This window comes from Dreissena polymorpha, chromosome 12, assembly GCF_020536995.1.
Source record: "Dreissena polymorpha isolate Duluth1 chromosome 12, UMN_Dpol_1.0, whole genome shotgun sequence".
NCBI classification, from domain to species: domain Eukaryota; kingdom Metazoa; phylum Mollusca; class Bivalvia; order Myida; family Dreissenidae; genus Dreissena; species Dreissena polymorpha.
The window spans coordinates 46,819,216-46,833,250 of NC_068366.1; the positions used below are offsets into that span (position 1 = coordinate 46,819,216).

Genomic DNA, 14,035 nt, shown 5'->3' on the forward strand with positions numbered 1-14,035 from the left:
GTTACATTGAGTTCTTCTAGTATGCTATCACTACATGTGTAACATTGAGTTCTGCTATTATGCTATCAACCTTTATTACATTGAGTTCTGCTATTATGCTATCACTGCCTGTGTTACATTGAGTTCTGCTAGAATGCTATCACTACCTGTGTAACATTGAGTTCTGCTATTATGCTTTCACTGCCTGTATAACATTGAGTTTTGCTATCATGATATCACTTCCTGTGTAACATTGAGTTCTGCTATTATGCTATCATTACCTGCGTTAAATTGAGTTCTGCTATTAAGCTATCACTGCCTGTGTTACATTGAGTTCTGCTAGTATGCTTTCACTACTTGTGTAACATTGAGTTCTTCTATTATGCTATCACTGCCTGTGTAACATTGAGTTCTGCTATCATGCTATAACTACCTGTGTAACATTGAGTTCTGCTAGTATGCTATCACTACCTGTGTAACATTGAGTTCTGCTTTTATGATACCACTTGCTGTGTAACATTGAATTCTGCTATCATGCTATGTACGCCTGTGTAACATTGAGTTCTGCTATCATGATATCACTACCTGTGTAACATTGAGTTCTGCTACTATGTTATCATTACCTGCGTTACATTGAGTTCTGCTATTATGCTATCACTGCCTGTGTTACATTGAGTTCTGCTAGTATGCTATCACTACCTGTGTAACATTGAGTTCTGCTATTATGCTATCACTGCATGTGTAACATTGAGTTCTGCTATCATGCTATCACTACCTGTGTAACATTGAGTTCTGCTAGTATGCTATCACTACCTGTGTAACATTGAGTTCTGCTATCATGATACCACTTGCTGTGTAACATTGAGTTCTGCTATCATGCTATCACTGCTTGTGTAACATTGAGTTCTGCTATCATAATATCACTGCCTGGGTAACATTGAGTTCTGCTATCATGATACCACTTGCTGTGTAACATTGAGTTCTGCTATCATGCTATCACTTTCTGTGTAACATTGAGTTCTGCTATTATGATACCACTTGCTGTGTTAAATTGAGTTCAGCTATCATGATATTACTTGCTGTGTTACATTGAGTTCTGCTATTACGCTATCACTGCCTGTGTTACATTGAGTTCTGCTATTATGCTGTCACTACCTGTGTAACATTGAGTTCTGCTATTATGCTATAACTGCCTAGGTTGGCACTAAGGAAAACAAGAGGGCCAAGATGGCCCTAGTTCCCTCACCTGAGAGGAGTGGGTTCATTCAATCTTTACCAAATGTCAAACTTGACCTAGATATTGTCCAGACTAACATTCTGGTCAAGTTTCATCATTATTTCATCTGCGAGTCATGATTAATGTACCTATAAAGTTTCATGATCCTAGGCGTAAGCATTCTTGAGTTAATATCCGGAAACCATTTTTCTAAGTTGAGTCACCGTGACCTTGACAGCCATTGTGTGAATACGTTTTTTGGAACTGTGACCTTGACCTTTGACCTAGTGACCTGATAATCAATAGGGGTCATCTGCGAGTCATGATCAATATAACAATGAAGTTTCATGAACCTAGGCATAAGCGTTCTTGAGTTATCATCCAGAAACCATTTTACTATTTCAGGTCACCTTGACCTTTGACCTAGTGACCTGAAAATCAATAGGGGTCATCTGCGAGTCATGATCATTGTACTTATGAAGTTTCATGATCCTAGGCATAAGCGTTCTTGAGTTATCATCCAGAAAACATTTTACTATTTCAGGTCACCTTGACCTTTGACCTAGTGACCTGAAAATCAATAGGGGTCATCTTCGAGTCATGATCAATGTACCTATGAAGTTTCATGATCCTTGGCATAAGCGCTCTTGAGTTATTATCCGGACACCATCTGTTGGACGGACGGACCGACATGATAAAAACTATATACCCCCTCTTCTTCGAAAGGGGGGGGGGGCGGATAAGGAGAAAACTGCCCCCCTCCCAGCAGCCATGTTATTCAGCTGACCGGAACCATTTTTTAACTCGACTCTCGTATCAAGGAAACAAATGTTCTGTGCAAATTTCATGAAAATTGGGCCAAAAATGTGACTTCTACTGTGTTCACATGTTTTAACTATATACATATAGAGAAAAATGCCCCGCCCACTGGCAGCCATGTTTTTTCACCGATTCCGACCATTTTCAAACTCGTCGGAGATATCAATAAAACCAATGTTTTGACCAACTTTCATGATGATTGGGCAATAATTGTAGAGTGTTTACAAGGTTTCTCTATAGCCAAATAGGGAAAACTGCCACTATATACATATAGAGAAAAATGCCCCGCCCACTGGCAGCCATGTTTTATCACCGATCTCGACCATTTTCAAACTCGTCCGAGACATCAATTGAACTAATGTTTTGACCAACTTTCATAATAATTGGGCAAAAATTGTGACTTCTAGAGTGTTTACAAGGTTTCTTTATAGCCAAATAAGGAAAACTGCCGCGCCCACTGGTGGCCATGTTTTTCAACAGATCGGAACCACTTTTGAACTCAACCAAGATATCATTAAGACAATCATTTTGACAAAGTAACATGAAGATTGGGTATGAAATGTGACTTCTACAGTGTTTACAAGGTTTTTCTTTTTTTTGACCTAGTGACCTAGATTTTGACCCGGCACAACCCAGTTTTCGAACTCGGCCGAGATTTCATTGGGACAAAGCTTCTGACCAAGTTTCATGAAGATGGGACAAGAAATGTGGCCTCTAGAGTGTTTACGAGCAAATGTTAACAGACGGACGGACGGACATACGTCGGACAATTTCATGAAAATCTTATTTTAATCGCCAGCCAGGAATTGTAATCGCCAATGGCGATTTTTGAGATCGGTAACACTAACATAGCCTACCTGTGTAACATTGAGTTCTGCTATCATAATATCACTTGCTGTGTTGCATTGAGTTCTGCTATTATGCTGTCACTACCTGTGTTACATTGAGTTCTGCTATTATGCTATTTGTCATGTATCATGTATTACATTATTTCTGCTATTATGATACCGCTTGCTGTGTAACATTGAGCTCTGCTATTATGCTATCTCTACTGTGTTACTTTGAGTTTTGTTATAATGCTATCACTGCATGTGTTACATTGAGTTCTGCTATTATGCTATCAGTCCGGTGTTACATTGAGTTCTGCTATTATGATATCACTTGCTGTGTTACATTTAGTTCTGCTATCATGATATCATTTGCTGTGTTACATTTAGTTCTGCTATCATGATATCATTTGCTGTGTTACATTTAGTTCTGCTATCATGATATCATTTGCTGTGTTACATTTAGTTCTGCTATCATGCTATCACTACATGTTTTACATAGAGTTCTGCTATTATGCTATCAGTCCGGTGTTACATTGAGTTCTTCTATTATGATATCATTTGCTGTGTTACATTTAGTTCTGCTATCATGATATCATTTGCTGTGTTTCATTTAGTTCTGCTATCATGATATCATTTGCTGTGTAACATTGAGTTCTGCTATCATATCATTTGCTGTGTTACATTTAGTTCTGCTATCATGCTATCACTACATGTTTTACATAGAGTTCTGCTAGTATGCTATCACTACCTGTGTAACATTGAGTTCTGCTATCATGCTATCACTACCTGCGTTACATTGAGTTCTGCTATCATGATATCACTACCTATGTTACATTGAGCTCTGCTATTATGCTGTCACTACCTGTGTTACATTGAGTTCTGCTATTATGCTATCACTACTGTGTTACATTGAGTTCTGTTATTATGTTATCACTACATGTGTTACCTTGAGTTCTGCTATGATGCTATCAGTCCGGTGCTACATTTAGTTCTGCTATTATGATATCACTTGCTGTGTTACATAGAGTTCTGCTAGTATGCTATCACTACATGTTTTACATAGAGTTCTGCTAGTATGCTATCATTACCTGTGTAACATTAAGTTCTGCTATTATGCTTTCACTGCCTGTGTTACATTGAGTTCTGCTATTATGCTATTACTACATGTGAAACATTGAGCTGTGTAACATTGAGTTCTGCTATTATGCTATCACTACCTGTGTAACATTGAGTTCTGCTATTATGCTATCACCTCCTGTGTAACATTGAGTTCTGCTATTATGCTATCACTACCTGCGTAACATTGAGTTCTGCTAGTATGCTATCACTACCTGTGTAACATTGAGTTCTGCTATTATGATATCACTTGCCGTGTTACACTGTGTTCTGCTGTTGCCAGGTGCTACGGGACTCAGAGACCATGTTGCGCCGCATGGAGCATCGCGGGGCATGTGGATGTGACAACGACAGTGGGGACGGTGCGGGTGTGATGACAGGCATACCTCACAAGCTGTACCAACGAATCATGAGGTATGTGATCACAGGCATACCTAACAAACTGTATCAACAAAACATGTATGCCTATGTACATATCCTCTTACTCCTTTCAAAACTAAATATCCTTCTGATACAGCTGACCTTGGTTATCTCTTACTCACATAAGTAAGAGTCCATGATAATTCAATGTCAAATATGCCAAACTGGACACTTATTCATATCTTAACCCCTGCCTTAAGTTTATTAAAATTATTAAAACATAATAAGCATATAAACACCTTTTTTGTGTCAAATTTTAACCTATGTATGTTATAAGTATACACAATCACAACTTCATATACAAGTATGTATACTGAATTCAATGTTTCTACAAGTCATTATTCAGATATGTTTCGAACTACGCATATCTGTGATTTGTTAATTCCTTGTAACTTTAATAGTACAGAGTGCAGCTGTAGTACATAAATTTTCTTTGTGTTAGTGTTCAAACAAGATCTAAACTTGTTTTATTTAAAAGCAGTTTTGTATAGTTTTTTTTATCCTAAAAATGAGGACTACACATGACAAATTTATTTTCCTGTAATAGTCTTGTGATGTTTTCTTATGACCATGTTACAATTAGGGATTATTATTAAACGACGCCTCAAATGTGATGCTGATTATTATCAGTTATTCATAGTTTATACTTAAGATGATAACGAGTTCTAACAATGTGCAATTCAACCTGACAGTTACTAAATCATGTTGCTGCTAAGCCACACCATGTTTGTATGGTTTCAGTTCTCAGGGTGTCACCTTGCTGCTGAGCCACACCATGTTTGTAGGGTTTCAGTTCTCAGGTGTCACCTTGCTGCTAAGCCACGCCATGTTTGTATGGTTTCAGTTCTCAGGGTGTCACCTTGCTGCTGAGCCACACCATGTTGTTATGGTTTCAGTTCTCAGGGTGTCACCTTGCTGCTGAGCCACACCATGTTTGTAGGGTTTCAGTTCTCAGGTGTCACCTTGCTGCTGAGCCACACCATGTTTTTATGGTTTCAGTTCTCAGGGTGTCGCCTTGCTGCTAAGCCACGCCATGTTTGTATGGTTTCAGTTCTCAGGGTATCACCTTGCTGCTGAGCCACACCATGTTTGTATGGTTTCAGTTCTCAGGGTGTCACCTTGCTGCTGAGCCACACCATGTTTGTATGGTTTCAGTTCTCAGGGTGTCACCTTGCTGCTAAGCCACGCCATGTTTGTATGGTTTCAGTTCTCAGGGTGTCACCCTTGCTGCTAAACCACGCCATCTTTGTATGGTTTCAGTTCTCAGGGTGTCACCTTGCTGCTGAGCCACACCATGTTTGTATGGTTTCAGTTCTCAGGGTGTCACCCTTGCTGCTAAACCACGCCATCTTTGTATGGTTTCAGTTCTCAGGGTGTCACCTTGCTGCTAAGCCACGCCATGTTTGTATGGTTTCAGTTCTCAGGGTGTCACCTTGCTGCTGAGCCACACCATGTTTGTAGGGTTTCAGTTCTCAGGTGTCACCTTGCTGCTGAGCCACGCCATGTTTGTAGGGTTTCAGGTCTCAGGTGTCACCTTGCTGCTGGGCCACACCATGTTTGTATGGTTTCAGTTCTCAGGGTGTCGCCTTGCTGCTAAGACACGCCATGTTTGTATGGTTTCAGTTCTCAGGGTGTCACCTTGCTGCTGAGCCACACCATGTTGTTATGGTTTCAGTTCTCAGGGTGTCACCTTGCTGCTGAGCCACACCATGTTTGTATGGTTTCAGTTCTCAGGGTGTCACCCTTGCTGCTAAGCCACGCCATGTTTGTATGGTTTCAGTTCTCAGGGTGTCACCTTGCTGCTGAGCCACACCATTTTTGTATGGTTTCAGTTCTCAGGGTGTCACCTTGCTGCTTAGCCACACCATGTTTGTATGGTTTCAGTTCTGAGGGTGTCACCTTGCTGCTAAACCACGCCATCTTTGTATGGTTTCAGTTCTCAGGGTGTCACCTTGCTGCTAAGCCACAACATGTTTGTATGGTTTCAGTTCTCAGGGTGTCACCTTGCTGCTAAGCCATGCCATGTTTGCATGGTTTTAGTTCTCAGGGTGTCACCCTTGCTGCTAAGCCACGCCATGTTTGTATGGTTTCAGTTCTCAGGGTGTCACCTTGCTGCTGAGCCACACCATTTTTGTATGGTTTCAGTTCTCAGGGTGTCACCTTGCTGCTAAGCCACGCCATGTTTGTATGGTTTCAGTTCTCAGGGTGTCACCTTGCTGCTGAGCCACGCCATGTTTGTATGGTTTCAGTTCTCATGGTGTCACCTTGCTGCTGAGCCATGCCATGTTTGTATGGTTTCAGTTCTTAGGGTGTCACCTTGCTGCTGAGCCACGCCATGTTTGTATGGTTTCAGTTCTCAGGGTGTCACCTTGCTGCTGAGCCACGCCATGTTTGTATGGTTTCAGTTCTCAGGGTGTCACCTTGCTGCTGAGCCACACCATGCTTGTATGGTTTCAGTTCTCAGGGTATCACCTTGCTGCTGAGCCACACCATGTTTGTATGGTTTCAGTTCTCAGGGTATCACCTTGCTGCTGAGCCACACCATGTTTGTATGGTTTCAGTTCTCAGGGTGTCACCTTGCTGCTGAGCAACGCCATGTTTGTATGGTTTCAGTTCTCAGGGTATCACCTTGCTGCTGAGCCACACCACGTTTTTATGGTTTCAGTTCTCAGGGTGTCACCTTGCGGCTAAGCCACGCCATGTTTGTATGGTTTCAGTTCTCAGGGTGTCACCTTGCTGCTAAGCCACGCCATGTTTGTATGGTTTCAGTTCTCAGGGTGTCACCTTGCTGCTGAGCCACATCATGTTTGTATGGTTTCAGTTCTCAGGGTGTCACCTTGCTGCTGAGCCACGACATGTTTGTATGGTTTCAGTTCTCAGGGTGTCACCTTGCTGCTAAGCCACGCCATGTTTGTATGGTGTCAGTTCTCAGGTTGTCCTCTTGCTGCTAAGCCACGCCATGTTTGTATGGTTTCAGTTCTCAGGGTGACACCTTGCTGCTGAGCCACACCATGTTTGTATGGTTTCAGTTCTCAGGGTGTCACCTTGCTGCTAAGCCACGCCATGTTTGTATGGTTTCAGGTCTCAGGGTTTCACCTTGCTGCTAAGCCACACCATGTTTGTATGGTTTTAGTTCTCAGGGTGTCACCCTCTTGCTGAGCCACACCATGTTTGTATGGTTTCAGTTCTCAGAGTGTCACCTTGATGCTAAGCCACACCATGTTTGTATGGTTTCAGTTGTCAGGGAGTCTCCTTGCTGTTAAGCCACACAATGTTTGTATGGTTTCAGTTCTCAAGGTGTCACCTTGCTGCTAAGCCACGCCATGTTTGTATGGTTTCAGTTCTCAGGGGGTCACCTTGCCTGATGAAGGCCAGTATGCCACAGGCCTGATGTTCATTGACAAAGATCAAAGGAAGGATGTGGAGAACGAGTTTACAGCCATTGCTGCCAAGTTTGGGCTCTCTGTAAGTCAGTCCAAATATCAGAATTCTATTGTGTTTTTTTTATGTCCCCACTATAGTAGTGGGGGACATATTGTTTTTGCCCTGTCTGTTGGTCTGTCTGTTGGTCTGTTGGTCTGTTTGCGCCAACTTTAACATTTTGCAATAACTTTTGCTATATTGAAGATAGCAACTTCATATTTGGCATGCATGTGTATCTTATGAAGCTGCACATTTTGAGTGGTGAAAGGTCAAGGTCAAGGTCATCCTTCAAGGTCAGAGGTCAAATATATGTGGCCAAAATCGCTCATTTTATGAATACTTTTGCAATATTGAAGATAGCAACTTGATATTTGGCATGCATGTGTATCTTATGGAGCTGCACATTTTGAGTGTTGAAAGGTCAAGGTCAAGGTTATCCTTCAAGGTCAGAGGTCAAATATATGTTGCCCAAATCGCTTATTTTATGAATACTTTTGCAATATTGAAGATAGCAACTTGATATTTGGCATGCATGTGTATCTTATGGAACTGCACATTTTGAGTGTTGAAAGGTCAGTTCAAGGTCATCCTTCAAGGTCAGAGGTCAAATATATGTGGCCCAAATCGCTTATTTTATGAATACTTTTGCAATATTGAAGATAGCAACTTGATATTTGGCATGCATGTGTATCTCATGGAGCTGCACATTTTGAGTGGTGAAAGGTCAAGGTCATCCTTCACAAGGTCAAGGTCATCCTTCACAAGGTCAAGGTCATATATAGGGGGACATTGTGTTTCACAAACACATCTTGTTTTAACTTGCGTAAAATATTGTGTTCATTTTGCAAACATTGCCATGAAAATATTGATTAGATTTACCTCATCATCTACAAGTCTGATATATTCAATTAAGACTTAGTGTACGGAAGAATTAATGGCATGTATGGATAGGATGTATCTAGTGATGGCAGTAGTCAGCGCTTTAATAACAGACCAATGTTCATGGATAATTATCTTTGAAGTATCATATGGGAGCTGGTCATCTGGGTACAAACATATTCAAGAGTATGTTCAATCTGATTCTATGTTAGGTGTTCAATTAGACGTCATTGTGTAGTCCAGGCCACCTTTCCAAATCACTAATACATTTTTAATTAAATGGAGAATGCAAAAGTTATACCTTTAATTAATTCCTTTCAGAACACTTCTCCACCATACGTCTTCGTACATCTTTGACAATATTGCATTATACATGATCTCACTTATTTACAACACACCTTTGTGTTTCCACTTATTTCTGATATGGGCCTGTTGCTGAATAGTAAATGCCTTCTTTCTGCTCTGGTCAAGACAAGCCATACAAAGACAGTCAAAGTTGTTTCGCCTATAAGAAGGGCGAGTAGCAGCCTGAACAAATAGCATTTTAAATCTTCCTAAATCTACGGCAAATATATATTGAAATCCAACCCAATTATTACAGTTAACATCAATAAGAAAATAGTACAGACATAAAATGTCTTCAAAACTACAATTACATAAATAATAAGAAAAAATATTAAATAAAATTATAATAAAATAAATATTTTCTTGATAAAGTACTATTTTTCACATGCTCACTTGTGCAAGCACCTGTTAATTATTTTTTGTTATTTCTTAAACTAGAAAAACCATATAGCCTCTATGTTACATGTAGTGTGGCTGTATTGATCAAAAGTCTTTGCCATGGAAGAGCCAAAGTCTTTTACACAATCCTTCATCTGTATGACTGTTAGAATTGTTTGTATGACTGCTACATGTATTACAATGTAACTCTTGGCTATGGCATCATTAACAGAGCATACATCACAGCAAACCTTACAACTGTATAACTTATCCTGTTGTTTTCTCAAATGGACCTGTTGAATTTGTCATTGTTTGCAAATACAGTCAAAGTATCTCTCATAAATATAAATCTGAGGAGCCAATTAAATGGGATCATTGTCTTGCCAAACAATCTCTGAATATCAAATCAGCACATCTACCATGTACCACATATTGCATGGGGCCTTTGTAAAGTGTGGATCATTTGTTTAAGGCTGTTAACCATACATGTAATGATACAAATGATAGACTGCAAACTGTTTTATCATTACATAAATCTTGTTTAAGGTTTGACTTGGTTAAGTTTAATTGTGGTGCACATATATTCATTGTTAACACATCAGTCTGATTAACATGATTTTGCAAAACAGGGGGTGTTGTCTTTTTAGAAGGTTAATTAACCATACATAATTAAATATTTTTCTGTGTCAATTCTTTAGTATATTGCTTCATACACAGCCTTAAAGTGCAAATGTATGACCCTTTTTAAAACTTTCAATATGTCTAGTCATATTCTCAACAGCTGTGAACATTACATTGATTTAAATTTAGTTTCAATGTCAATACTGTGAGATGATTGTAAGTGTGTGGCTATTGTCATTGAGCCCCATGTGAGTAAAGAACAAGATATAAAGTCTGGAGCTGTATAAACTAGCGGGAGCTTGGGCAACATACTTTAAAATCACTGGCAGATATTAATGCTAATTTACTTTTAAACTAAATGAAACTCATCTTTGCACGCTTACTGTTTGGTACCTTGTATTAGATTACAATTACAGGATACCAAACTGGGTCATATCAAATAACAGTCAAGCGGAAACCATCGCCAAATATGGGGACAAATTGTGTAAACATCCTTGTGTTAACCTCATTATCATATTTATCTAACCCAGAGATCTTGTTCATTAAAAAAACTATTGAAGTATTCAATATTTTGCATGGCCCATTGAGTTTGTATTGGAATTACAGTTTATGAATTGACATGTGTGTTTATGTTTATGTTAACTTGCATCTTTATGTACATTTAATATTCAATTAATTTATTCAGACATTTCTCACTTGGTTATTATAAAATGCACTGGATTGGTTTAACTTAATTTGTATAACTGTCCTGTTTTGTGGAATTGATCATTAAGTTTATAAATAATATCAATAAAAAATTATTTAACAAAATTATCAACTTTCCACAAAAACTAGAAAATATGTATTGATTTACCCTTTCAACATAATTGCAGACAGAACCGGATTACATGAGACCATGACGAAAGTTTTTTGTCAAATTTCTTAGCTTACTCTAATGACTTGACAAATCCAATTATTTTATATCCATGTTATGTTCCGAGGCTTGACATTGTCTATCCTAGCGACAATCATTTTTTATACTGCCTTGCCATCTGTAGCAGGGTTTGGTATGAGGAGCACTTATACTGCCATCTGTAGCAGGGTTCGGTATGAGGAGCACTTATACTGCCTTGCCATCTGTAGCAGGGCTCGGTATGAGGAGCACTTATACTGCCTTGCCATCTTTAGCAGGGCTCGGTATGAGGAGCACTTATACTGCCTTGCCATCTGTAGCAGGGTTCGGTATGAGGAGCACTTATACTGCCTTGCCATCTGTAGCAGGGTTCGGTATGAGGAGCACTTATACTGCCTTGCCATCTGTAGCAGGGCTCGGTATGAGGAGCACTTATACTGCCATCTGTAGCAGGGTTCGGTATGAGGAGCACTTATACTGCCTTGCCATCTGTAGCAGGGCTCGGTATGAGGAGCACTTATACTGCCTTGCCATCTGTAGCAGGGCTTGGTATGAGGAGCACTTATACTGCCTTGCCATCTGTAGCAGGGCTTGGTATGAGGAGCACTTATACTGCCTTGCCATCTGTAACAGGGTTCGGTATGAGGAGCACTTATACTGCCTTGCTATATGAGCTAGTTTTTATAGCAACGCGGTACAGTGCCTGCCTGATTTGGAACCGGGAGGTCCTGAGTTGTAGCCCCACGTTGGGCGCCAATGTAACCCAGCCAGAAAAATCCCCGACCACCATGGGAATCAAAACTGGGACCTCCTTGTTCCAAATCAGACTGGCACTCTACCGCGTCGGTATAAAAGTTAGCTCATATAGCAAGGCAGTATAAGTTCTCCTCATTCCGAACCCTGCTACAGATATATTAAATGCATTTTGAGATATCTTGTTTAAACATCAGAAATGAATCTTGGAAAAAATAAGAAAAAATGAGGCTACTGCCACACTACATTACATCATAGGAATACTAAATGAAAGAAGACTGTTTGTTTATTTTAATCCATTTTTGTACAGGTTTTTATTTGTATGTTATGGCTAACTAAGTGTTGGTGATTGGATGGCTGTATGCCCTGTTGCCATTTGCAGGTGATAGGCTGGCGTGTGGTGGATGTGGATGCAAACTTCTGTGGCGAGGTTGCTAAGACACTGGAGCCTCTCATTCTGCAGGTACATACTAGAACAGACCGATCCCAGAAAGCTGCTTACGACATTAAACAAATATTTAAATTTATTTTCTTCCTGACAATTAACGTTTTATAGCACATTAAGGAAAATTAAGAAACAAATGTTAATTTTTTAGGAGTGCTACGCCAATAGGGGCAGGTTCTAGTTGAAAAAATGCAATTTCATTTCATGTTGAATTATGAAATTTGGAGGAATTAATCTAGGTTCAACCTTTTTAAAGTATATTTTAATGTTGAATGCTTGTGAAATGTTGTACATGACACGAGCAGACAGGCTGTGGGCTGGTTTCTTTCTGCTTAATAACCAACTGACATACATCCTCTGTGCAGCATCCAGCGAATTTTTTCCTATATTAATAAAGTACCGGAAAACAGCACTTTCCCAATAAGGAAAGAACTACAAATTTCCCGATTGCTGTCAAAAAAATCCAATCAAAGTTTAAAAAAAAAAGTGTCAATAATATTGACAACTTGAAAAGATTTAGTTATCAATTTTAAATTATTTGGGAGCAAAAAATCAAATTCACCAATTTTCCAATATGAAGACTTCACCACGCAACTTTTCCCAATATTAGGGTTTTTCATGCACAATTTTTATGCCCCTCTTCGAAGAAGAAGGGGTATATTGTTGTGCTTGCTGGCTTTCCCCAGACCAGTTTGAATGTTGGTAGACCAGTTCGTTTCCAATCAATAACTCGTAAACCAATTGACCGATTGGCTTCATACTTCACTTGTGCATTGGCCTTGGACAGTGGATGACCCCTACGAAGTGAAATTGGGGTCATTTGGTCAAAAGTCAAGGTCACTATCACACTAAGTGTGAAGATCGTTTCGGATCAATACTCATCAACAAATTTACCGATTGGCTTGATACTTCACATGTGCATAGGCCTTGGACAGTAGATGACCCCTATTGAAATTGAGGTCACTAGGTCAAAGATCACTATCACACCAAGTGTAAAAATCGTTTCCGATCAATAACTCGTCAACAAGTTGATGGAATGGCTTGATACTTCACATGTGCATTGACTTTGGACAGTTGAGGATCCCTATTGAAATTTGGGTCACTAGGTCAAAGGTCAAGATCACTATCACAGTAAGGGTGAAAATCGTTTCCGGTCAATAACTTGTCAACCAATTGACAGATTGGCTTGATGCTTCACATGTGTATTGTCCTTGGACAAATGATTACCCCTATTTAAATTGGGGTCACTTCGTCAAAGGTCAAGATCACTGTTACACGTTAAGTAAAAAAAAAAAGTTTCCGATCCATAACTCGTCAACTGATTCACCGATTGGCTTGATACGTCCCATGTGCATTGGCCTTGGACAGTAGATGACCCCTATTGACATTGGGGTCACTAGGTCAAAGGCCAAGGTCACTGTTACACACTAAGTGTGAAATCGTTTCCCATCAATAACTTGCAACTGATTCACCTATTGGCTTGATACTTTACATGTGCATTGGCCCTGGGCAGTAAATAACCCCTAATGAAATTGGGGTCACTAGGTCAAAGGGCAAGATCATGGTTACACACTAAGTGTGAAATCATGTTCAATCAATAACTGGTTGGCTTGATACTTCTCATGACCTAGTGACCCCAATTTCAAAAGGGGTCATCTGCTGTCCAAGGGCATGGTCACTGGCTCAATAAGTGGAAAAAGCGTTTCTGATCAATAACTCATCAGCGAATCGACCGATTGGCTTGATACTTCCCATGCGCATTGGCCTTGGAAGTAGATGACTTCTGTCGAAATTGGGGTCACAATGTCAAAGGTAACGGTCAATGTGGGACTTCATATTACAAACGCGTGGTTGCACTTTACTGAAACAATACTTATTTGTTTGAAAAGATAATGATGCCTATAGAAAACTCTCATGAA

At 39.8% G+C, this 14,035-nt stretch overlaps 1 protein-coding gene across 6 annotated transcripts in view; it reads left to right on the plus strand.

The window, feature by feature from the left end:
- Positions 1-14,035, plus strand: part of LOC127852221 (uncharacterized) — a 127,468-nt gene that overhangs the window by 23,297 nt on the left and 90,136 nt on the right. For all 6 annotated transcript variants that reach the window (XR_008036139.1, XR_008036140.1, XR_008036141.1 and 3 more), the window contains 3 exons: positions 4,244-4,374; positions 7,722-7,845; positions 12,054-12,134. Coding sequence is in view for 3 of the 6 variants with exons in the window: in XM_052386102.1 (XP_052242062.1) it covers positions 4,244-4,374; positions 7,722-7,845; positions 12,054-12,134 (336 nt within the window). In the remaining 3 variants the exon portion in view is untranslated. The remainder of the gene's footprint in view (positions 1-4,243; positions 4,375-7,721; positions 7,846-12,053; positions 12,135-14,035) is intronic.